The sequence below is a fragment of the Vanessa cardui genome, chromosome 19 (assembly GCF_905220365.1).
Source record: "Vanessa cardui chromosome 19, ilVanCard2.1, whole genome shotgun sequence".
In the NCBI taxonomy this organism is placed as follows: domain Eukaryota; kingdom Metazoa; phylum Arthropoda; class Insecta; order Lepidoptera; family Nymphalidae; genus Vanessa; species Vanessa cardui.
The window spans coordinates 5,587,833-5,614,195 of NC_061141.1; the positions used below are offsets into that span (position 1 = coordinate 5,587,833).

General features: G+C 35.7%; 1 protein-coding gene across 3 annotated transcripts in view; it reads left to right on the forward strand.

Moving 5' to 3' along the window:
- Positions 1-26,363, forward strand: part of LOC124537881 (homeodomain-interacting protein kinase 2) — a 104,998-nt gene that overhangs the window by 71,688 nt on the left and 6,947 nt on the right. For 2 of the 3 annotated variants that reach the window (XM_047114834.1, XM_047114835.1), the window contains exons 3-19: positions 1,981-2,117; positions 9,521-9,684; positions 12,358-12,427; positions 13,108-13,243; positions 15,259-15,477; positions 15,996-16,150; positions 16,947-17,123; positions 17,656-17,809; positions 18,587-18,688; positions 20,118-20,228; positions 20,720-20,935; positions 21,513-21,632; positions 22,419-22,609; positions 23,183-23,248; positions 24,020-24,124; positions 25,029-25,186; positions 25,765-25,967. In XM_047114834.1, coding sequence (XP_046970790.1) covers positions 1,981-2,117; positions 9,521-9,684; positions 12,358-12,427; positions 13,108-13,243; positions 15,259-15,477; positions 15,996-16,150; positions 16,947-17,123; positions 17,656-17,809; positions 18,587-18,688; positions 20,118-20,228; positions 20,720-20,935; positions 21,513-21,632; positions 22,419-22,609; positions 23,183-23,248; positions 24,020-24,124; positions 25,029-25,186; positions 25,765-25,967 — 2,484 coding nt within the window. The remainder of the gene's footprint in view (positions 1-1,980; positions 2,118-9,520; positions 9,685-12,357; positions 12,428-13,107; positions 13,244-15,258; positions 15,478-15,995; positions 16,151-16,946; positions 17,124-17,655; positions 17,810-18,586; positions 18,689-20,117; positions 20,229-20,719; positions 20,936-21,512; positions 21,633-22,418; positions 22,610-23,182; positions 23,249-24,019; positions 24,125-25,028; positions 25,187-25,764; positions 25,968-26,363) is intronic. The other variant, XM_047114836.1, reaches the window with a different exon arrangement.

The following is a 26,363-nucleotide window of genomic DNA, read 5'->3' on the forward strand; positions in this document are numbered from 1 at the left end:
AAATAGACCCAGAATGTAATAAACATTCAGTATCGAAAAACCTGAACTGTACCCAGGCAAGTTGTGTCTCGACTAGCGTAAGCGTAATAACGAAAGCATGCCGCCCGCTCTCGACTAAGATTTTGTAAAGCGCCACTTGCGCATTGATAGCACTGGTGTTTAATTTCCAGTAATAATAGATAAAGGACGCCTTACAATGACCATGATAATGATAATACGACGTATGTAAGTTATATAATACAACCTTACCTAATGAGACCTAAATACCTCGTAACTTATTCCAGGGCTTATAACGTCTGTGAATTTTCATCAAAGAATTATTTAATTTACTGAAACTTAATTGCTTTCTTTTTATTTATTTTTAGATTGACCATTCTCCTGATTTTGATATATTTTTTATCTTAACACCTTTATCGCCAACCCGCTCGATAACATCAGACATCATTTATGTTAATTACTTTCTATGAAAAGAGTCCAGCTGAAACCATGTTGTTGTTATTTAAATTTCCTTATCAGAGATAAATTATGATTACACGAAATTCGAAACGAACCTCCACCGGATGCTCACTCTGTAACTAACTGGCCTTAACAGGAATAGGCTAATTGACAATGCCAAAAATAAAGTATCAATTATTATAATCACTATTTAAAAATGATTTTTTATTATCAAAGGAAATTATTTTTTTAATTTATTCAAAAAAACCATAAATAAAAATGCATTTTTTTAAACGTTTGTCTCGTGACACAAAACGCTCTGATTGGCCGGGTTTATGATGAAGTCACTTGCTTGTTAACCTTGTTTGCATATTATTTTATGTACCATTTATGTAATAATTATAACATTTCATTAATGAAGGGTTTTAAACCGTATCAGCGTAAGTAATGCGAAGAGAGTTCTTACAACAAATCAACAAGCACTGCTCAAATTAAGCGTAATACGTCTGTCACTAAAGCACCATTTGTCAGTCACAAAGGTTCATATCTATCAAGCCTCAGAAATAAGTACAGTTCGATATTTTGTAATATCACTTTATTATTTCCCGGCGATCTGACCTTGTATTCTATTAATAAATAACACTGTGTTTTCCAGAATTTCCCTCGGGAAGCTGGTCTAACTTCTCTTGAAAAAAGGCTTTCATTCAGATTATTTATTTGAGTGAAAATAATTTATTCAATATATATAGTCTGCAACGGATTGACATATTTTGATATAAAATAATCCTTAATATTGTTTTCAAAAAGGTTCTTTTTGGACGCAACTGATGCACTATGTGTCCCTTGTGCCAGTAATTAGAATATGATACGATTAATTGTTGATATCAGATGGGCTTACGCTAATGCTATATCCTATAAAATAAGGAATATTTTTGCACTTATAAGCGAATTACCACTTAACGCTAGCAGGTCCAACTGGGGGTTTTTGGATATGTTAACTCGAAAGGAAAATGGTAAGGGCTACACTTTGTATGATAACTTTACAAGGTAAAGACGGACAACTAGTTTTTTTAAATGCTTACAATATTATTGTAAAAAAAATGTGGTAATACGTAATTATGTTGGACAGGCTATAAAAGAACGATTTGGTAATGTTATATAGATACGTGTGGTCATCATGTTAAAATGACTCGACGAATTTTAATGAAAATGCATGGCATAGTTTCATTTCATACTGGGTGTACATATTCCAACTTCGAGATTCGAACTTGTTCTTACGAAATTATAATAAAAAAAAAATACGAAGACAACTTCCATAGCGGTATTTTATGGAAAGTTATACAATATTTATATTTAATTACCCTTATTACTTTTAAAATTCTTATATTTGTTAGTGTTTTTTATGTTTTATGTTAATGCGATTGAAAGCACGAGAAACAAGTGAATTATATGTCATGTGTGTAGGGGCGAAGGGACTTAGTGGGGGCATACAGTATTAAGTGAATGTGATAGATTCGAAATGTAAACAAATATCGTATATTCCAGGACGCGTGGTGGTCATCAGCCGGGGCGGGTTGCTGCGCGCCCGCCGTGCCGAGTCGCGCGTGCGATGCGGAGCGGTCGCCTCCCGAGCCCCCGCCCGCTCTGCCTTGCGCCAGGCCCTGCTGCGCTAGCGACAACACGTCAGTATACAGTAAAGGTTCGTTACTGTATCCATTGTCGTTTAACGTGGCAATTCATTGTAAACGATCATTCGAGATGTGCACGTGTCATGCTTTAATGGGAAGAGATCGTTGCAGTGACCACCAAATATAAAACGATATCATATACGAGATATGAGGCATTTGTGTAATGTGATTCGGAAGCTGTTTTGTTTATATTCGGTTTAGCAATTCATTGTTTGAAGTTTCGCTTTGTTGAAGACATACAGGTATAGAATACATGTATTCTATTTTACAAAGAATAAAGTCACTATAGGGAGTCATGTATATTGTTTTTAAAGTTAATTTAAACTAGTGTCTAGGTCGCACTTCCTGATGACATGAATTTGGAAACATGTAAAAAATCTCGTTAGTGAGCTAATCTCTGATCCATGTTGCTTACTATTTCTTGTTATTAATGATGTTTATTATGAGGATTTAGGCACTTAATGTTTTAATAGTATTCTCAGCACTGTAAACGAATCTTTTGAACCGCTCATACACTTTTGGAATGTCAATAAATTTTAAACTGGATTAAATTAAAATTTTGAATATCTACTTTTTGCTTGTAGGGGTTAGATCGGCAATGTTCTATTAAAGAATAAAGAGAATGCCAATTTCAGTTTCAGTTCAGTTAATATTTTTGAGTGCCTTATTAATATTAAACGAAACTCATTTTACTGACACACAGCTATAGTTATAAGCTCTTTAGGCTGCAGTCTGGGTTCCGTTGGTCCTCTGAACTATCTTCGGTCGCTTAGGTATTATTGCATCTTTGTTAGACACACTTGGATACCATAACATCTTCTGTGTTCTTTGTGCTTATTCTATTTGTTGTAATAAATCACTTATTAAGTTTTTGTCAATATCAAGGCCATTATTCTCTGTGTCATTAGAAACTACGGAAACTAAAGGCATATTAAACTATAACAAGTGATAAATACATTAAATACTAACGAAAATGGTGTTTGTTACGCAAATACCTGTAATGGCCTAATGTTAGAAGGTTGTCGGCTCGCATAGTCACTAGATCGACCATGACACCATGTTTATCGAACACAAGGTTTAGGCACAATTTGAGAATATATTTTTTGTCCACATTCGAGCATATTAATATTTATATTATAATAACACTTACATAAACATTTGTGCTATTTAAACCTAACAACTGTTTTATTAGAGCTCAGTGTGTTAGCTAATGATCACTAATAAAAAAAAGTAACGAATTTTATAATCACATCTATTAACTTATCACAAAAAACAATCAGCTAAACCTTATTATAAACATATTACATGTATTCTACATTTCGTAGTAAAGCTAACACTTACACGATCTCATCTCACTGCCTGCTTTATCATATCACGTCCAATGCTTCAAGTAAAATAGGTCCGTTTATATCTACAGACATTGACGCATCACACGCTTCACGCTTCGATGTATGTAATAAACGATATTGTAGAGCCGTGATGGCCCAGTGGTTAGAACGCGTGCATCTTAACCGATGATTACGAGTTCAAACCCAGGCAAGCACCACTGATTGTTCATGTGCTTAATTTGTGTTTATAATTCGTCTCGTGCTCGGCGGTGAAGGAAAACATGGTAAGGAAACCTGCATGTGTCAAATTTCACAGAAATTCTGCCACATGTGTATTCCACCAACCCGCATTGGAACAGCGTGGTGGAATATGTTCCAAACCGTCTCCTCAAAGGGAGAGGGGGCCTTAGCCCAACGGTGGGAAATTTACAGGCTGTTGTTGTTGTTGTTGTCTGTAGATATGAACGTACCCAAACACATGTCTGCCACGTTAAATGTCTGATATTAACGGACCTTCGCTAACCATACATTTGTACATGTTTATATATCACGATGTTAACAATGACTATATTAATCTCATCTAATTTATGATATAACTATATTAAAGTTTCCAGCTGAGTTTATGTGTGCTTATGTATTTTTTTTACTATATTTAATAGTTTTAAGTGAATTCTTTTCGTTCGTTTTGTTTGTACCTATGTAGGTATACATCAAACCCCTGCTGCTTTATGTGCACCATTAAGATATATTTTAAAAAAAGGTCGCATCGTCTGTATATTTATATTTAATATAATGAATATTTAATATTTATCTCAGAATTTTATATTTACTCTCTGTAACATACGAAGGTTTTTTTTATTTTCAACTAAAGACGACAAACGACGCTGAATAGGTTATTAGAAGAACATAAACATAGAATTTGACGACCTCCGTGGAAGAGTAGTGTGTAGTGTGTACACCGGTTTTCGTGGGTACGCCACTCCGAGGTCTCGGGTTCGATTCCCGGCCAATCGATGTAGAAAAGTAATTGGTTTTCTATGTTGCTTTTGTCTGGGTGTTTGTGGTACCGTCGTTACTTCTGATTTTCCATAACACAAGTGCTTTAGCTACTTATATTGGGATCAGAGTAATGTATGTGATGTTGTCCATTATTTATTTATACTTATAGAAATAAATTAAATAGTATTTTCAGTTTTGAAAAATATTTCGCTTTTGTAATCTCGATAATTAGAAACAGTAAGCGACAACAAAATAAATGCGCCCTAATAATACTAATTTTGTCTTATTTTGTATCCGTTATCCGTATTGATTAACGTAAATCGACGGGTCCCAAGAACATAATCTTATGGAAAAATAAGACAAAATCGACTTTATTCTTAATTATTAACCTGTATAACGTTAACTACACGGTAGTGTGTTTGATTGTTTGATTTGATTGAATGACCTTTGATCAAAAAACCTTCGAAATTTATTTATCAAACGAAATTATTCATAAACATAGTTTTACAAAACTTTAAGCCATCACACTGTAAAGTAGGAATTTCGCAGATACGATTTTGTTCTTGGGACCCGTCGAAATATACGTTAATAATATAGAAATCTTACAATTGAATGAACCTTTTGAGTTTGATAATGATGGTTCTACTAATCAGTTGCGAAGTAAATCAAAGAGTACCGATCAATCTCATTCGTGTCTTCTCCATCCTACGTGACATTAGCGAAATAATCTATGCCCTGTCGGCACAACTTAAAGCCATTACACTAAGAATTTTAATGAAGTAAATCAATACTGGGTTTCGTTTTAAATATTCATTAATTATTAGTCTGTATTATTAAAAATTATACTAAGATAGTCCAAACTTTTTTAACTAGATAATTAACGTTTCTCGGTGTATAACTACTAGTTAATTGTCATTACTTTACCTGACAGTCTTTAGGTAATGAGCACTTTTATGAATCTTATGAAATTAAATAAGCTTACATTATTATTATTTTTGGACTCCATTTTCTTTGTAATCAATGTCGTGATGGTAAGCAGCCACCAATACGGCGCCAGAATACCCACCGAAACGTCATTAGGTCTACAAACATAATCTCTCTAAAACTACTACTTACAGCATTTGGTGTGTGGGTTTTGTTCAAACCCGTCTGGATAGGTACCGGTAGAATTTGTGTGCGAGTGCACGCAAGCAGCATTAATAGTATTGTTGTGTCCCGGTTTGAAGGGTGAGTGAGCCAGTGTAACTACTGCAAAGGCAGGGACTTAATATCTTAGTTACTGAAGAGCAATGGTATTATTATATGTAATGGTTAATACTTATTACGGCGCTAAATATATGTATGATTGCGACCACTTTATCATTGGCCTGTTTGCCCGTCTACGAACTAATACATTAAAAAATAATTTCCCTTTATATATTTTCAGTTATATGGACTTGTACACTTGACCTGTAACTACCCACCACCTGTACCTAATGTTCAAACGGACTCGGACAAATCGTGTCATAGTTCGTTCAACTTTTCCCACACATCGTATCGTATATTCATCACTTAATAATGTACCTACTTCTTTCAATTTCTTCTGATGTAGCTAAATAAAAAAATATGTGTTTGGGTCTTTTAGTAAGCCACTAGCTACGTCTTTTAGTTTTCCATGGCTGGTAGGGTATTATGCGCATGTCGTTATTCCACCAGCTAGTCTGACTTCCTCTACTGTTGGCCAAGATATATGGCCTCCACTAAGAACTCTACCCCATCGGCTACTGTTTTCTGTAGCAGATATAACCGTCCAATTGCCACTTGAACTCGTTAATTCGCTGAGCTGTGTCGGTTACTTTAGTTTCCTTTCAAAATAACTCATTTTTGATGCGACCTTCCGAGAAACTCCGAGCATAGCGAAAGAGTTAACGCCGCTTTTAATTAACATTACTACGGAAAGCCGAGTAATGTTAATTAACAGTGATGCTATGTGAATCGGCTGTTAGTATAATACGAACCGGGCCGAGTGTTATTTTATTCATAAAATCAATTTACAAAGCGGCTTCTCATGCATATAAAAACTTCAGTGTGCCCGTTATCGTCTACTGATAAGCTACCATTTACCCCTATCGAAAGATAACGGAACCCGTTACATGAGTATGAGGGTAACAAATGCTTACGAGTGCTTAAAGCACTTTGCTTTTAGTAAAATATATTATTCTTATAAATATGTATTTGTGTACATAAAAATATTCGAACACAATTTATTCAGGCGATTATATCTTTTAAATGTTTAATTTATTTAATCATGTATTTGTAAAGTCATAGTATTATGTAAATTAAATGTATGTTTCGACATGGAAAAGTAGTTTATGACGATGTTTTTTTTTTATTTATACTCCGCGCAAAGAGAACAAGTCAACAATATATGTAAACTATTCCATTGAATCGTCATTGCAAACAAGTAGAAATAAACAGTTAACTACCTTACAATCCCGTCGGCAATGCTAACTGCGCGTACGCATTTCTTTTTATTATTACTAACTAAATAATACGAGGAATTCGGGATTTATGCGACCCCTAGCTACCTGGTACCCCCTCCGCTTACTCTAAGCGTTCCCCTTGCCACCCCCGGTGCTCTTTAATGGCGTCATTTTACCCCCAACCCTCGAATATGCGCCTGCGCAGCTCGACAAGTTGCAGACGAATAGAGTGCAGTGTAGTTTATTTGAAAATATTTTTCGATATAAGGTTATAATGTAACCCTATAAATGTATATAGTGTAGATAGATTGTGTGTGTGATCGAAATGGATTTGTCCATACCTAGGATTAAGTTTGAAGCTGAAGAATATTTCGAAGGCGAATTTAATCTCGAAGAAGCGTAAGTCAATCTTTTTAATAAACGAAACGATAACCGTATATGTAAAATGCAAATTGTATAAACGCGTATTCTATCTTTGGAACTGCAAGTGACCAATCACAGATAATATATCCATAATTAAAACTCAAAATTTGGAATTGCATAGAACACGACTTTAGCTCTAATAAGGATCATTATAAAACAGACAATGATAGTTGAGGTAAAATACAAACTGCTTTGTCTCTTTATCTTTTATCTCTTAGTTGTAAACAGATCAGAAATCGGTTTCACAGGATTTCAAATAGTTTTTATGCTTAACATTCGAACGGGTAGTGTGTCTCGATTATTGACCTTTTAAAACATAATTTTAAGTTAGTTGTTAGCGCCAACTAGATAAAAGCCAAAATACAAATTGCTCGCGAAATTCAAAGGAACTTTTGCCAGGGGTATAATATGTTGACACCAACGAGATTGGCCTGGGAATTGGGAATGACACAGTTACGTAGTGTAGCGTCGGTACATCCGATGAATAAAGTATCATTTTATAAAGCATTGTTTTTAAGTTTTGATCGCAGTTTCCCTGTGTACTTATTGAAAATGTTTATAAGTTACTGTATTGCATTATTATTATTTTACCTTGAAGGAATAAACTAAAAAAAAGAATAGTTTCAAAATCCAGTGATCTATCGAGTTTTATCTTCACAATTTTATTATTGCTGTATACATCAATCAGCGTACCTTAATAGGTAATACCATAGATTTTCATCTGATCAGTTTTTGTTTATAATTCATCTTATTGCTCAGCGGTAGAGAAAAACATTGTAAAGTATCGGATGATACACGTGTCGGATTAGAATCTGCCACTCCACTTAGAGCAGAGCGATGGATCAGTTCCAAATGTTTTCTTCAGATAGAGAAGGCCTTAGGTACAGCGGTATGATATGTATGGCTATAAGTTTTTCGTACTCGTAAATATCAACTGAACATTGAATCAAAACAATGTATCCTGTAACCTACTACTTAGGTAAATGTCCATGTAAATTTCCACCAACCCGCATAGGAACAGCGTGGTGGAATATGTTCCAAAACCTTCTCCTCAAAGTGAGAGGAGGCCTTTATCCCAGCAGTGGGAAAATACAGGCTGTTGTTGTATGTAAATGTAATTTGTTTAAAATTAAACAAAAATAAATCTCTGTTGTGTTTGTGATTCATTTATATATTTTAACATATATTCCAATAATTAGGCGATATTATTTCGGAAAAAAATGTCTTCAAAAATGGGATAGCATTAAAAAATCAACATTAATTTCTTTTACAGACAAATAATAGTCATAGTTGTTAGTGTGACGAATCACTCGATTCGCCACTTATGTAAATTAATATTTGCGAGTATATAACACTGTCAATTCAAATATCCATTTAGCAGTCATGTACAGTGTGTTGATTATATGTTATTATTGTATGAGTTGTAACGTTTTATTGTTCATAATATAGTATCGCTTCACAAACAATAAAACAATTATTTTATTTTTATTGATAAAATTGTAATTCTTACGACAATAAGATGCGGTTTAAATGCGAATTAAATCAGACTTTTCTTATAATATAGTTAATTTTCTATATCAGTAAGTTTTTATTGTTCCAAAATACAAAATGCGTGATATGGAATTTATCAAACGTCACATGAAAGAGGTTATAATGTTGCAATTAAAAAAACGTTGTTGCAACGAATTTATCAGATTTATATAGAGGGAAAAATTTGTGTTTTTTTTTCGATAAAACGTAATAGTAATTTGAAATGAATACGATTAATATTTCTGTAAAATCTATTCACGTGATTGTGTAAAAAGTACCTAATGTGTGACGAATAAGTCATTATTATTTTTCAGTGTGACACATGATATTTCGTAAGCTATTAAATTTATATCAGTGACATTTTTAGTTCATATTCCTTGTGGTATCCGATTTTTTAATAAGATGTTATTAGAGTTTACCAACACCTAAAAGTCCACTGGGATATTCAGTACATGCGCCAGCAGTCATGGGATCTAAGTTTCTATCCCTTGTCCTTGTTATTACACTGGGTCACTCGCACTTCGATCTGGAACAGAGCAAGCTAAAGTATTGATGTTTTGCGGTTGAATAACTGTCGCGTGGACGTTACCCACCCAGGCGAGCTTACACTGAGTCCTACCGCTGGTATTCTAAATATGGTAATTGTCTGTCGCAGTGTGGGAGATAGCAGATCACGTCGCGAGGCGGTGGCGGCTGCGGGAGGCGCGGCGGGCAGCGCGCGGCACAGGACGGGCGGGCACGGCGGCACGACGACGGCGCACAGCAAGCAGCTGGCGGCGGGCGGGGCCAACCACCCGGCCCAGCCGCAAGGTAACAAACGTATGATCACCCAATTGTTGTTACCTCCTATTATTATATACACACAGATACACACACACACACTCACAACAAACACACACAACTAAATTTTAATAATATTCTAAATCTCTTCGAGTAAAGTAATCGTAATGTAGAAAGGAAATATATATTACAAAATCTAATGAGACAGTATTTAAAAATAAAATGTCAAGTGATGCAGGTTTTTGGGATTTGAGGTTTTTTTTTATTTGCTACTAGCTTTTAAGAATTGTAAACATGAGATAATGTGTATATTATAGTCACAATTATATTTTTTCATATTTATCGTCTCACTAGAAGAAATATTATTTTTCATATATGTCATTATTGCTGGGAATATTAAAATTTATAGGTATATACATACGTCGATCGATATTCATGAATACAATACTTTTAATTCAACGTCAAAATATTTGGCCCGTCTGAAGTCCATAGGAAAATGACTGTTCTGGTGGTAAAAGTTTATGCTGATACGAGAGGTTCGATTGAAAATGAATAGCCTGAATAAGAAAACAAAAACAGAAGTTATCTGAACTACTTCCTACGATTAAAAGTCATAACGGCACAATTTCTTAATTAATTAAATTAAATTTTTACAATGAACGCAGCAAGCTGCCACATGCATGCCTTGAATTAAGAAACCACTATGCAAAACAAGAGATAAAATCATTTAAAAAACGAATTGTCTGAAATAAAAGTAAATGGCACGTTGATATGAATTAAAACGATATACATAAATAATATATTGTTGTTATTGATAACCTTGGTATATATTTAAAAGTCAGAAGTGCCAATCACTATTACATTGCCAACAAGTGTACGTTTGTGATATTAATGTATAAAATGTAGATGACTGCCCACCGCGTCTTTGTCCGAACAGTTAAAAAAATAATACATAGAATATTATTACGTTTGTGCATTTGTAGTCTGTCTTAGTGTAAAAACAATGACACTTTAAAAGATTTCATTGTATGGAATTAAAAATGTAAGAGACGCATGCAGTGGCTCCTTTCCTTATATTAGGTTCTAAGTAAATTTTAGGTTTCTATGTCTGTCTTAGACGATGCAGAGTCATTAAATCTGAAAATAGTTTAAGGTTTTAGCGATGCCGTGATCACTCAGAGAGCCTCAGTTACAACTACGTTATTGCTTGTAGTATTATCAAGATGTGTACACCATAGTGAAAGCCTTCATTAATATGAAAATATATATATTTGTATAAACACGACAGTATGACGCAAAACTATATTTTGTTTAATTTATACGCAGATGTTTGACGTAACGAACGATTTCTTCAATATCATACGAAAAATGGTAAATTTCCAAAAGTAATTAAATTAAGTCGCATATCAAAACAGTTTTATATTCGTTTATCATTGTAATTAATTATTATTGATGAAAAAAATATATACATTTCTTAAGTACATAAAACATATATCATGACCGATAGTGTTTTTTTAATGTCATAATATTTTCAAGGACATATTACATTACATTTACGTATGTAATCAACAACTTAATTATGTACCGAAAAATAAAAACAAGTCTTATGTCGTAGTGAAATAAGGACAAGTTATCCGTATAAGGTGTTGCGCCTGCGCAGGGATAGCGGAGAGTTGTATAAATTTCAAACAACCTAGTAGGAGGTAACAGCACCTAGCAGTTGTCGTACCTCTAGCTTGATTGAATTTTAATGCACTACTCTCTACCAGGTGTTGGTGATGCAAGATTCACAGTCAAAACATGAATTTAATTGTTTAAAGTAAAAGTAACAGCCTGTAAATTCCCACTGCTGGGCTAAAGGCCTCCTCTCCCTTTAAGGAGAAGGTTTGGAACATATTCCACCACGCTGTTCCAATGCGAGTTGGTGGAATACACATGTGGCAGAATTTCTATGAAATTTGTCACATGCAGGTTTCCTCACGATGTTTTCCTTCACGGCTGAGCACGAGATGAATTATAAAGACAAATTAAGCACATGAATCAGCGGTGCTTGCCTGGGTTTGAACGCAATCATCGGTTAAGATGCACGCGTTCTAACCACTGGGCCATCTCTGCTCTCTCGTTTAAAAGTAAATCATTTAAATTTAAGATCAAATAAGGATAATTTTCGATAACATTGACCGCAAATCTTGCATATGACTTTGGTAATAAATATTAATTAAATGCATACCCAAATATAAAGAAACATTACTGCAACGCTCTTATATTAAATAGAACGTTAAACGAATTTAATAAATTACATATGTCAAAAATCTTATTCACTGTTACAAAGACGCAATAGAAAGGAATTGAAGATGTATATTAATAATAAAGTATAAATGAACTCAACAATCTCTAGTAATACATGCGACTAACATGCGAGCAACTATGCGAGTTTCTTGCCGTTTCTTCTCGCTAGAAGCTGCTTTCCGAAACGGTGGTAGTATTTGATTATTGACGATTCAAAAACGCTTCATTGTGAAGTTTACTTGAATAAAATTGATTTGATTTAAATTATATAATTCTATAGTTTAAATTTTCCGTGGCTAATGTTATTGCGTTATGTTTTCATGCGGGTGCGGTATCGTTGCGGCGTCGTGACGCGACCGATGCGATGTCACGCGATGCCTTGCGATGTCACACGATGTCTTGCGATGCGATGCGACACTACAGGCTCCGGCTGCGGTGGCGATGGCGACTACCAGCTGGTGCAGCACGAGGTGCTCTACTCCTCGTCGAATAGGTAAGATGATAAACTAAAAATTTTATCAGGAATTTATGGTATTCTTCTAATATGAAACGTAACTATTGTTATCTGTTATCTGGTAATGTTTCTTAAACCTGACGCCGTATTAAACTAATACTATAGTATCAGTAAACGTAAGGCGTTTTACTTTTTTCTTTAAAATATATATATTGTTTTATTATAATGATACTTGAGCTAAATAAACAGATAACTATGTATCTAATAAATACTTAATATACTTATATAAGGGATGGTGTGAAATGTGTAGTGCGGGCTTGTGACGCATTGTATGACATTTAACAATTCCAAGTACCATTCTCTAAATGTTCAACTGTCTGTTGAGGTCCTACATACCGACTGCGTATAAATTTTATAATTAAATATTTTAATAATTAAATAATATAAGTATCAATAACAATTTTGTATATTTGTAGTATCTTTATATGTTTTTTCGTCATTACTAGTAATTGACATCAATTGCATTTATTTTTTTATTCGCAATGTATTTTTCGGGTTTAAGAACTTTATTTAAAGAATTTACATTCACTTAAAACAATAATACAATTATAAAAATTTTGTTGGGTACTTCGACAATTCGTACGGTACACTCGATGCATAGAAACATAGAACTGTTTAAACATAGAAATTTTTATATTATATATTTATGTTTGTAATAGGTACGAGGTGTTGGAGTTTCTCGGGCGAGGCACCTTCGGACAGGTGGTGAAGTGCTGGAAGAAGGGCACCAACGAGATAGTTGCCATCAAGATCCTTAAGAACCATCCCAGCTATGCTCGCCAGGGGCAGATTGAGGTAAGGGTTACATCAAACATAGATACTACAATAATCCTTAATATAACATAGTTTGGTAACACCAGGCTAATTCAAATATTCGTGTACTTTTAAACGTAGCTTCAAATAGTTCCATACGTGTATTAATAAGTAAATGACTTCAAATCACAGATGATAACTAGTAAGTTATACTCGGAGACTTTTGCACAAGTCCATCTAAGTATATACCACCCATACAAACACATCACACATTGGACTGCCAAACAGCAATACTTAATACTGCTATGTTTCGGTCTGAAGGGTTTATAAACCATAGAAACTACAGACTTAAGGAACATACTTACTTACATACATACCTAGATACAGGGCCGTATTTAGGGGAGGGCAACCGGGGCAACTGCCCTGGGGCTTCCACATGAGAGGGAGAGCCTCCACATGAGAGGGGGCCACAGTTTTCAGCAAGTTAACAAATACTGAGATATAGTATTTAATATTTTAAAAGTTACCGATACAAATACGAAACAATTCATAGCTTACTGATTGAAATAAAAAAAACGAATTCATTCATAATAATATAATTATTAGGGTGTTCACGCTTCTGTTTGTCTAGGGCCCTCACTGCTTTGTGGCCCCGGGGCCTCCACACCTTTAAATCCGACTCTGCCTAGGTACCTACCGAGATTGGTGCCGCATTGGTGGTGGTTAACATTTTACAGTGCCAAGGTCAAACCGCTGCTGAACACTTGCTCATTAGGTGGCTCATTTTTCAGTCTGCATATAACAGATAGACTTACAATTTGTGTTCGAATTATACTAGCAAAGACAACAAGGAAATAAATCGCAATAATTATTACTGAAGTCATACTTGATAACTGTTTAGGTGCCCTTAGTTTAGGTATAGATATTAGTTATTGTATGTTGTTTTTCAAAAGCAACGTTATTTTTTATACATACGTCGTTACACATAGCCGCTGTTTTTGGCAACGGTCCAGTTATCGGAATGTTTGTGTTTACTCGACCGAGCGCTCTCGCCGCGGAATGAATCGCTTTGAAGATCCCAATGCGCCCCGATAATTGAGTAATCAAATCTTCATATATAAACAGACGAATAAACTTTATGACAATAATGTTTTAAAAATATTATATGAATCTCGTTTCAGTTTTATTAATATCTTATATTAACTTAATAAAATAAAGTATTGATATTACTCTTATGCGAAAATATGTAGAAACATTTCAGAATCGCTGAGATACGATGAAGCTTACTAACTCAATAAGTCGCCGTCCTCAATTTTATTTGTAGAGATTGAAAAGAAATAGTATTATATTCAATGGTGACGAAATAAGCAAATATTCGTGTTTTCTTTAGGTATTCCTTTAATCTAATGGAATTAATAATTCTCGTTCACTTTTGTCTATCTTTTTATTTAATTGAACATTTTGGAATAAAAGATCTCGACGGGAAAAGTTACTAAAATTGTTACATTGTCGGACAAACAATAAGTAAGATTTTTTTAAGACGATTATAATTTTAAAGGTCTTGAAATAAACAATCAGTAATATTATTGTGTCTCAGTCCTCAAGGTTAGTGGCGCCTTGGCGACATAAAGAAAAGTGAAATTTGCTCATATTGCCAATATGTATGATGGTGACCAAGTACCAGGTTGCATAATTGTCCGTTTATCTACTTATATCATATAAAAAAGCTATCTAGTATATAAGACATACGATTAGTTGTATGCGGTTTAATTATAATAAAAATGAAACGCCAAACGGTGTTGGCGTCAGACATGAGGCCAAAAATCCTTCTACTTGTAAACACAAATATAAAACATGTGGAAAACTCTATATTGACTAGGATAATGCCGAACGACAATACGCGCTGGGGATATAGTTTGAAGTTTACAAATCCTTCTAATTGTAAACACAAATATAAAACATATGGCAAACTCTATATTAACTAGAATTGCCGAACGACAATATGCGCTGGGGTACACCAGGAATAAAGTTTTGAACATGATCGTTTTTCCCGGCAGGTGTCCATCCTCTCTCGCTTGTCTCAAGAGTCGGCGGACGAGTTCAACTTCGTCCGCGCCTACGAGTGCTTCCAGCACCGCTCGCACACGTGCCTCGTGTTCGAGATGCTGGAACAGAACCTCTACGACTTCCTAAAGCAGAACAAGTTCTCGCCGCTGCCGCTCAAGTACATCCGACCGATACTGCAGCAGGTCCTGACGGCGCTTCTCAAACTTAAGGTGACTTTCGCATTTGTATTTCTTAGGTAAAACATTACTTGGCAAGGCTTTGTGCAAGCCCGTCTGGGTAGGTACCACCCACTCATCAGTTATTCTAACGCCAAATAACAGTAGTCAGTATTGTTGTGTTCCGGTTTGAAGGGTGAGTGAGCCAGTGTAACTACAAGCACAAGGGACATAACATCTTAGTTCCCAAGGTTGGTGGCGCATTGACGATGTAACGAATAGTTAATATTTTTTACAGCGTCATTGCCTATGGGTGATGGTGACCACTTACCATCAGGTGGCCCATATGCTCGTCCGCCAACCTATAATATAAAAAATAAATAAAAAAAATACTTTTAAAGTCAAAAACGATGTTGTAATTTTTTTTTATAACTCATAGCATTTGACCCAAATCAATAATATACTTTTCTCGTGCAGATCATTTATATTTTGTAAAAATAGTTTTTTGCGTTTGCTCATAAAAAATAATAATGGAATATATTTAATAATGTTCTCTTGTTATGTTCATGTAGCAACTGGGCCTCATCCACGCGGACCTGAAGCCGGAAAACATAATGTTGGTGGAGCCGGCGCGGCAGCCCTACCGCGTCAAGGTCATCGACTTTGGCAGCGCCTCGCACGTCAGCAAAGCCGTCTGCAATACCTACCTGCAGAGCAGATACTACCGGTATGATTTACACCTACCTGCAGAGCAGATACTACCGGTATGAGGGGGCTTTAATAACATAACTCAATTCAAGAAGCTTTTCCCCTCAAAACTTTGGTGGAGTCCAAGACAATTTTAGGACATTCTTCTATTGAAAGCAAACCCTCGAAATGATGTGAGAGTAGGCTCAATATACGCTACGATAATTCTGCGTCGACGTATATACGTACGATAAGACCTACTACAAAACAACAAATCCAATAGTTAAAGAAACAAAGTACATATACAAAGTCAAATACAGTAGGATAAATATGAAAACTGATACAGATAGCGACTTGGTAGAGTCCAAGACAATTTTGGGACATTCTTCTGTTAAAAGTGAACACTCAAAATTCTGTGGGAGTACGCTTACTATACGCTACGACAATTCTGCGTCGACGTCCATAAGACCTAATACAAAACAACAAATCCAATAGTTAAAGAAACAAGGTATATATACAAAGACAAATACAGCAGGATAAATTTGAAAACTGATATAGATAGCGACCGCTTACAAAACATTGATAACTCAATATAATTTCGAGATGGTTAAAATTTCGTTAAAGGAAGCAATTTAATTAAAATTATTTTTAACTCTGCAAATTTTCATTATTCCACCAACCCGCATTGGAGATTTCACCAACCCGCATTGGAACAGCGTGGTGGAATATGTTCCAAACCTTCTCCTCGAAGGGAGAGGAGGCCTTTAGCCCAGCAGTGGGAATTTACAGGCTGTTGTTGTTGTTGTTTGTTGTTGAAATTTTCATTTAATTCGCAGGGCGCCGGAGATAATACTCGGTCTGGCGTTTTGCGAGGCGATCGACATGTGGTCGCTGGGCTGCGTGGTGGCCGAGCTGTTCCTGGGCTGGCCGCTGTACCCTGGCTCCTCGGAGTACGACCAGATCCGGTACATCTCGCAGACGCAGGGCCTGCCCACCGAGCACATGCTCAACAGGTGCGCTATTACTCATACGTGTCTATACGACATCTAATGTTGTCTTAAATTTTCTCGATTATTTCACATTTAAATAAAACTATTTATAATGAATTTTAATCGCGTATATTAATTATTTTGGACATACCGACGTTTCGACCACTTTACAGCGTTCGTGGTCACGGGTAGACTGTAAAGTGATGACATCTATACATGTAATAAAATTGGAGTGTCTGTTTGTAATATTAAAATAGATCTTTTTAACTCAATACATATATTAATACAAGGTATATATATACCAAAATAACATTTTTTACAATTTTTGTCGGTCTGTCTGTCTGTTTGTTTGTTCCGGCTAATCTCAGGAACGGTTGGACTGACTTTGACGGTACTTTCACTGGCAGATAACTGATATAAAAGGGAGTAATTAGACTACAATATATATATATACATATATTTTTTTGTTAAATTCAAACGCGTACAAGCACACATCGGGCACAGCTAGTATTTTTATTAATAATCATTGATTTTAAATATGCAATTGTTTTTACAGTGCGTCGAAGACAGCGAAGTTCTTCTACCGCGACGTGGACAGCACATATCCGTTCTGGCGCCTCAAGACACCCGAGGAGCACGAATTGGAGACCGGCATCAAGAGCAAGGAAGCCAGGAAGTACATCTTCAACTGCCTCGACGACATTGGACAAGTCAGTACTGGTTTTAAACAGAATATCAAACAAAAATATTCAGAAGTTATTATAGATTTGAAATATTTTGAAAAGAATGCTTGTATTGTAGACAAGAAGTTAAATTTAGAGGATAGAACAACAATATTAGTATAGTTGTGTTTTGGTTTGGAAGTTGAGTGAACCACTGTCTTTACAGGCACAAGTGACATAACATCTCAGTTCCCAAGTTTGATGTAATTAATGTTTAATATTTCTTACAGCGTCAATGTCTATGGATTTGATCACTTTATATCAGGAGGCATGTTTGCCTGCCACTATAATAAATCATAAACATAAGTTAATTTGTGATTAATGACATCTGAATTAAAATAAACTTAAAAATCAACAAATAGGTCACAGAGTGTTGTGAAAAATCAAGTATATTTAATTAAGATAAAAGAGTTACATAGGTAACTAACCTCATTATTATTATTAGAAAAAAAATTAGGCTGTGAGTATGTCTATTAATTGTTGAATAGGTATAAAGAATATATACAATAACAGTTCACAGACTGTGCTACTTTAATACATAGTGGTTATTTAAATGTAATTGCTAAGTATAATGTAATATGTGAATTATTTTAATAACAATGCCGGATAGAGACTTAATTAAAATACATCATTAATTCAGTGGATACTTTGTTTGATGTTTATTTTTGAACTTCATTAGCCGTCCATCGTACGCGTTTCATGCAAACGTATTATGTAATAAGATTTAGCAAATAATTAAGTGTGTATATCTACTTTTTTTGTCAGGTAAACGTACCAACGGATCTTGAGGGCGGCCAACTGTTGGCCGAGAAAGCTGATAGAAGGGAATTCATTGATTTACTGAAGAGGATGCTTACAATGGACCAAGTGAGTTGATACATTTTATTTATTACGTCACAAGTCTGCAAGCACTCTACAGCCATTCACTTGGTGTTATACGTGTCACTCGTCTTGACACGGCGTTAAGCTTTATTATATTATAACAACAGCCTGTAAATTCCCACTGCTGGACTAAAGGCCGAGAGGAGAAGGTTTGGAACATATTCCACCACGCTGTTCCAATATGGGTTGGTGGAATACACATGTGGAAAAATTTCTATAAAATTTGTCACATGCAGGTTTCCTCACGATGTTTTCCTTCACCGCAGAGTACGAGATTTAATTATAAAGACAAATTAAGCACATGAATCAGCGGTGCTTGCCTGGGTTTGAGCCCGCAATCATCGGTTAAGATGCACGCGTTCTAACCACTGGGCTATCTCGACTCTTTTATATTATGATTCATTTAAATAAACAAATAGTGAAACTCATAAAAAATAGTTCAAGTTTCTTTATATATTAGGTCCGACAAAATGATAATATGATTGTGGATTTTGAATATTTTAAAACTACCTTAATGAAATCATGACATATTTATTTTAAGTTTTGTCATTACTGCGTCTATTTCAACGAAGATATTCTGTAGCTTTATCACTGAAATATGTAGTTAATACAGTAACTAGTTTTAGTTCATATTTGTATATATATATATTTAAGCATTTATTGTTGTTAATTCTAATATTGACTTATTAAATGATTAAGAACTGTTTAAAAAAAAAAAGTTACAGAAATAATAGGAATATTAAGTAATTTGCTTCAAATAATATTGTTTGTTATGTTAAAAATAGTAAAGTAAAAAGTAAAGTAAAGTAACAGCCTGTAAATTTCCCACTGCTGAGATAAGGCCTCCTCTTCCATTAAGGAGAGGGTTCGGAACATATTCCACCACGCTGTTCCAATGCGGGTTGGTGGAATACACATGTGGTAGAATTTCTATGAAATTTGTCACATGCAGGTTTCCTCACGATGTTTTCCTTCACCGCTGAGCATGAGATGAATTATAAAGACAAATTAAGCACATGAATCAGCGGTGCTTGCCTGGGTTTGAACCCGTAATCATCGGTTAAGATGCACGCTTTCTAACCACTGGGCCATCTCGACTCTTTTATATTCTGATTCATTTAAAGAAATAGTAAAACTCATAAAAATTACTACGAGTTTCTTTATATATTAAGTCCGACAAAATTTTAATTATAATTGTGGATTTTGAATATTTTAAAACCACTTTAATGAAATCATGATATATTTTAATTTTTGTCTTCTTTAATTACTGCGTCTATTTCAACAAAGATATTCTGTAGCTTTATCACTGCACTATGTATTTACAGAAATAATAGGTATATTAAGTAATTTGCTTCAAATAATATTGTTTGTTATTGTTAAAAATAATACTCAATTTTATGATGAATGTTTCCAGGAGCGCAGGATAACTCCGGGCGAGGCGCTCAACCACGCATTCGTGACTCTGGCGCACCTCGTAGACTACGCGCACTGCAACAACGTCAAAGCCTCCGTGCAGATGATGGAGGTGATATTTGTGTATTTTGTATCAATATTCTCCAAAACTGTTTAGTATAAACAAATTTTTAGTTACACTTTCATTATCACTTGGTGGTAGGGTTTTGTGCAAGCCCGTCTGGGTAGGTTACCACCCACTAATCAGTTATTCTACCGCCAAATAACAGTACTCAATATTGTTGTGTTCCGGTTTGAAGGGTGAGTGAGCCAGTGTAACTACAGGCACAAGGCACATCTTAGTTCCCAAGGTTGTTGGTTGACGATGTAAGGTAATATATCTTACAGTGTCATTGTCTATGGGTGATGGTGACCACTTTCCATCAGGTGGCCCATATGCTCGTCCGCCAACCTATAATATAAAAAAAAATCCTAACCATTGTTTTAAGAAAAAAGAAGTAATTACAAAATAGTTGTTTTTATGTGTAGAGAAAAGAAATATCGCGAGTGAAACGGCCATAGTGATGAATGAGTATTTCTTTATTAAATTATAATCATTACCAGGTATGCCGTCGCTCCGGCAGCGGCGTGGGCGGCGTGGGTGGCGTGGGCGGCGTCGGAGGCGTGGGCGGCGTGGGCGTGGGGGTCGGCGGCGTCGGAGTGGGGGTGGGGGGAGGCGAGTACGTGAGTGGAGTGGTGGCGCCCGCCGCGCCCTCCGCGCACCACCTCGCTCTCACCATCAACCAGCAGAGGCTGCGAGCTGCGCCATACGACAACCTGGTACGATAACCTGAACTAACACATTGACATGTTGACATTTCAATTTAATAGGCTATTTGACTGGTTTTAGAAATCCATTTTATATTATTGAGTAGAAGTTAAGGAATCCAGTAAAAGTTGTGTTTTTTATTTGTAGTACATATTTGCGGAATTCGGAAGTAAAAATTCCCTATTTGAATAGCGCGCAAAAACGTTACTTGGAAAATATGGCGCTGCAATGGGGTCGGTGACGTCACTTTCTTGTATTTTTATCTGTGGTCATATACCAAAGCAAAGTTTACAAGAAAGTTTACATCATAAGCCCGGCCAATTGTCACGTTTGAAAAATTGCATTTTTATTTATGTATTTTTGAATAAATTAAGTATTATTTTCAACTTTCGTTAGTAAACATTTTTAAACTCATAATATCCACTGATTACAATAATTCACAATTTATTTTTCACATTGTCAAATAGCCTATTGTTTTACATTAAAATTAAACGCCTTTAAATACCGATTGCGGCGGGGAAGAAATTAACCGTCCCGCCGCAATCTCGAAGCCTACTTTCCAACATAACATGATCCCCGTGCGCGCAGTACCAGTTGTACGGCGGGGGTCGCGTGGCGGTGGGCGGCGCGAGGCAGTACGCAGCGCGCGCCGCCGAGCCCTTCCCGCACCAGTTCGTGTCCTCCATCCTGTGCCAGCCTGCCTACCAGGTAAATAAATAAATAAATAAATATAAATATGAGACAACATCACATACATTACTCTGATCCCAATGTAAGTAGCTGAAGCACTTGTGTTATGGAACATCAGAAGTAACGACGGTACCACAAACATCCAGACCCAAGACAACATAGAAAACTAATGGTAATCTACATCGACTCGGCCGGGAATCGAACCCGGGACCTCAGAGTGGCGTACCCATGAAAACCGGTGTACACACCACTCGACCATGGAGGTCGTCAAAGGTACCTGCCGAGATTCTTCTTGGGGTGGAAATCCACTGATTCCTCTCAAATTGTTCATTCTATTCGGCTGATTAATTGAAATATGTAATACCTGTTGACTTCCAGGCAGGATAAATTAATTTAATAATTGTATTAACTTCAAAATTAACTAACATGACTGTATTTTTTTTAAATGTTGTAAAATAGTAACTACTGAGTTTCTTGCCGGTTCTTCTCGGTAGAATCTACTTTCCGAACCGGTGGTAGCTTCACTTAATTGTTAAATGACGATTCAAAAGTGCTTGTAAAAGCCCACTTGAATAAAGTATACTTTGATTTTTGATTTTATGATAGTCTACAATAAAGCTCACTTTAATGCCCATATAATATTGTATTTTAAATGTTTAAATGAATATCTGTAGTCATTTTTGATATTTGTAATACTCCCGAGCTTTGATGCTTAATAGAATCGAATAAGTTATTTAAAAAAAAAATAATAATAGGATTTTTTTTTTAAATCTGTAAACAATCCCGACTATCTGCGTATCACAGGTACAACAGCTGGCTGCCGCCGCCGCAGCCGCCGCTGCCGCGCACCACCAGCACGGCGTGGGAGTGGGCGTGGGCGTCAGCGACGTGGGCGAGTGGCGCGCACCACTTATCGTGGAGCCCGCGCCGCTGCCCGAGCCCGACGTGTGGGACTACCACCCTCACCACGCACATCACCATCACCCGCACAAGAGGTCAGTAGTTTAACTTTTATTTGTAGTATTTTATTTGGAGAGGATGTCGTAAAATATATAGATACCGTGTATAGTACGACACAACTTAGATGTCGCATCGGCAAAATTCGTAAAACCGATCACATCCGAATTGAGTACGCTATCCCAAATTATCAATATTTATTTCTCACGCGTATATGATCTTTGCACAAACGTAATAACTTGTAATATCATGTGACCTAATATATTCGTCAATTTGACGCGTCGATTAACATGCACTTGCTTTCTCTGACGCGTGAATCTTTAGCGACGAATAGCGTCGAATCGCGTGATAGGGAGCTATTTCTATTGGTTGTGTAAATCGACAGTAATCGGTTTTATTTTCATTGCATTTCATTTTCCGATGCTACATCTAATTTGTGTCGTACTATACATTAAAGTTGCGTTTGAAAAAAATACATTTTATCATACATTAAATATATTTACATACTGTAAATATATTTAATTATTTAAAAAAAAATGAGTGATGTAATATGGAACGTATGTAAATTAGGTAAATAAAAATAATGTTAAAATATGGTCGATTGCCAACAGATCAACAAAGCAGCAGACGAGTGCCGTGCCGCACTACCAACCGCATCACCAAGCGCATCAGTACAGGTACATACACACTAGAACAAACTTAACTTTTATATAATAAATCTATAGACCTCTATACTAAAATTATAAAGATACATCTTTATATATTTTCGACACTAATGTTACAAATCTATTTAGTTTTTCAGTGTTCTCTTTATTAATTAAAAAATTAATCCGTACGCAAGATCAGGTCGCAAGTCTCATAAATAATAAAAATAGTATATATCAATTCAATTCTTTTATCATAGTGTAAACTACGGTGGAAGTTAATAGTCATTATTTATTTTTATTTATACTTATTTTTCTTCTTAAATTAACATTATTTACACGGTTATCACTGAATACTTTAAGTCTGAAATGTGACAGGACGGTTTTATTTTTAAAATAACAATGTGTTTTTTATGTTTATTTATAACTTTCATTACTATGTATAATGTATGTATATATTATTAATATAATTTTGAAAATGAAACTTCATTATTTTTTTATTCAATCAACAAACTATTGTAATTTACTTTGTATGATATTTATATTAGGGTTACTTCTCAGTTAAGTTTATATTCTTAACAATAGGCATTATGATCTTGAAAAAAATCATGAAATCCAACGCATAGGGAGGATAATACAGGACTCTCTTAATTTACAAATGTCTTATAAATTTTATTTATATGTCTAGGAATCTTTGTATTATTATACAAGTACAATATTACAAACCCTTTAACCAAACCTTTTGATGTTAAGTGTGATATAATTTTGCGTTGAAGATTAAATGAACCGTTTTTGTTTGTTCAGTATGGCGAGCGGTGGCGGCAAGAAGGAGACGACTCAGTTGTCGCCGGTCAAGAAACGAGTGAAGGAGGGCACTCCGCCTTCACGGCACAGACATCACGATCACACGTATGTTGGACGTTTAATGATATTTATGTTTCCAATAGGAAAAAAACACTTTCTCGTACATATAGTATGACACAAATTAGATGTAGCATCGGAAAATGCAATGGAATGAAAATAAAACCGATTACTGTCGATTTACACAACCAATAGAAATAGCTCCCTATCGCGCCATTCGACGCTATTCGTCGCTATAGATTCACGCGTCAGAGAAAGCAAGTGCATGTAAATCGACGCGTCAAATTGACGAATATATTAGGTCATATGATATTACAAGTTATTACGTTTGTGCAAAGATCAAATTCGCATGAGCAATAAATATTGATAATTTGGCATAGCGTATTCAATTCGGATGCGATCGGTTTTACGAATTTTGCCGATGTGACATCTAAGTTGTGTCGTACTATACCTCTATATTTTCTTTCATAATAAACAATAATGCAATTTTCTTTCGATTTCTAAATTCTTTTATTTATACAACAACAACAATAGCCTGTAAATTCCCACAGCTGGGTTAAAGGCCTCCTCTCCGTTTGAGGAGAAGGTTTTTTGGAACATATTCCACCGAGCTGTTCCAATGCGGGTTGGTGGAATACACATGTGGCAGAATTTCTATGAAATTTGTCACATGCAGGTTTCCTCACGATGTTTTCCTTCACCGCTGAGCACGAGATGAATTATAAAGACAAATTAAGCACATGAATTAGCGGTGCCTGCCTGGGTTTGAACCCGCAATCATCGGTTAAGATGCACGCGTTCTAACCAGTGGGCCATCTCGACTCTTTTTTTTATATATATTTTTAATTACAAATATTTTTTTATCTTCAAGTACAATACTAGTCAGTTTCACTAGCATGAACTTATTAGTAAAATAGCATGTGATAAATCTCACAAACATTTCCAAATGCAGAGTGCGTGGCGGCACCACAGCGGCGAGTGGCGGTGCTGGCGCGTGGGAGGCCGGCTGTGGCGCGCACACCATCACCATCCGAGACACGCCATCACCCGCAGTCTCCGTCATCACCATCTCTGATTCCGACGACGACGCGGAACCACGCACCAATAGAGGTAGGATGAGATAACCATCTTCATACAATAATATCACTCGAATAGGCTATTTGACAATGCGAAAAATAAATTGTGAATTATTGTAATCAGTGTATATTATGAGTTTACAAATGGTTATTTACTAACGAAAGTTGAAAATAATACTTAATTTATTCCATCCAAAATCCACAAATAAAAATGCTTTTTTTCAAACGTTTGTCACGTGACACAAAACGCTCCTGATTGGTCGGGCTTATGATAAAGTCACTTTCTTGTAAACTCTACTTTTCTACTATATGTACCACAGACTAAAATACAGGAAAGTGACGTCACCGACCCCATTGCAGCGCCATATTGTCCAAGTAGCGTTTTTGCGTGCATATTTAAATATGGAATTCTTAATATGATATTTTTCGGCAAATATGTACTAGAAATAAAAAAACACAAATTTTACTGGGTTCCTTAACTTCTACTAAACAATATAAAATGGATTTTAAATACCAGTCAAATAGCCTATTGTAGCCACGACAGCAAGTGTGTTATATATTGTTTATTATATACATTTATGACAAAAATAATCATGTTTAACTATCGTATAGGAAGTGGCGAGTGCCCGCCAAATGCTCACGTCAGCAGCAACAATGCTAACAACAGTAATAACAGCAACACGAACACGACGACAACGGCGACGGGTGTGACGGTCAGTAGCAACGGTGGCGTCATATGCAGCGCTCGCACGCCGCGCGACGAACGCCACGTCAAGCACGAACCTCACCACCAACCCTGCCACCACCACCACACGGTGAGACTGCTGCATATGCTGTTAAACTCTTAAAACATTACTCAAGCTAGATAAATTGCGCATTTAAATAAAACTAATTATAACGGATGAATCGCGTATATTAATTATTTTTATACATCCCGACGTTTCGAGCACTTTGCAGTGTTCGTGGTCGCGGGTAGTCTACCCGTGATATACGCGATTCATCCGTTATAATTAAGTTTTATTTAAATGTGTAATAGTCGCGAAAATTTAAGACAACATTAGATAAATTGCGGTCAATCAAATAAGTATATTAAGTATAAGAGTATTTTAAAGTACTATTTTTTTTTATATTTTGATTTTATAAAATGTCTAAAATTAATGCTAGTCATTCGTGTGAGGCTGACATTTTTAACCGGTATTATCATATTCAAA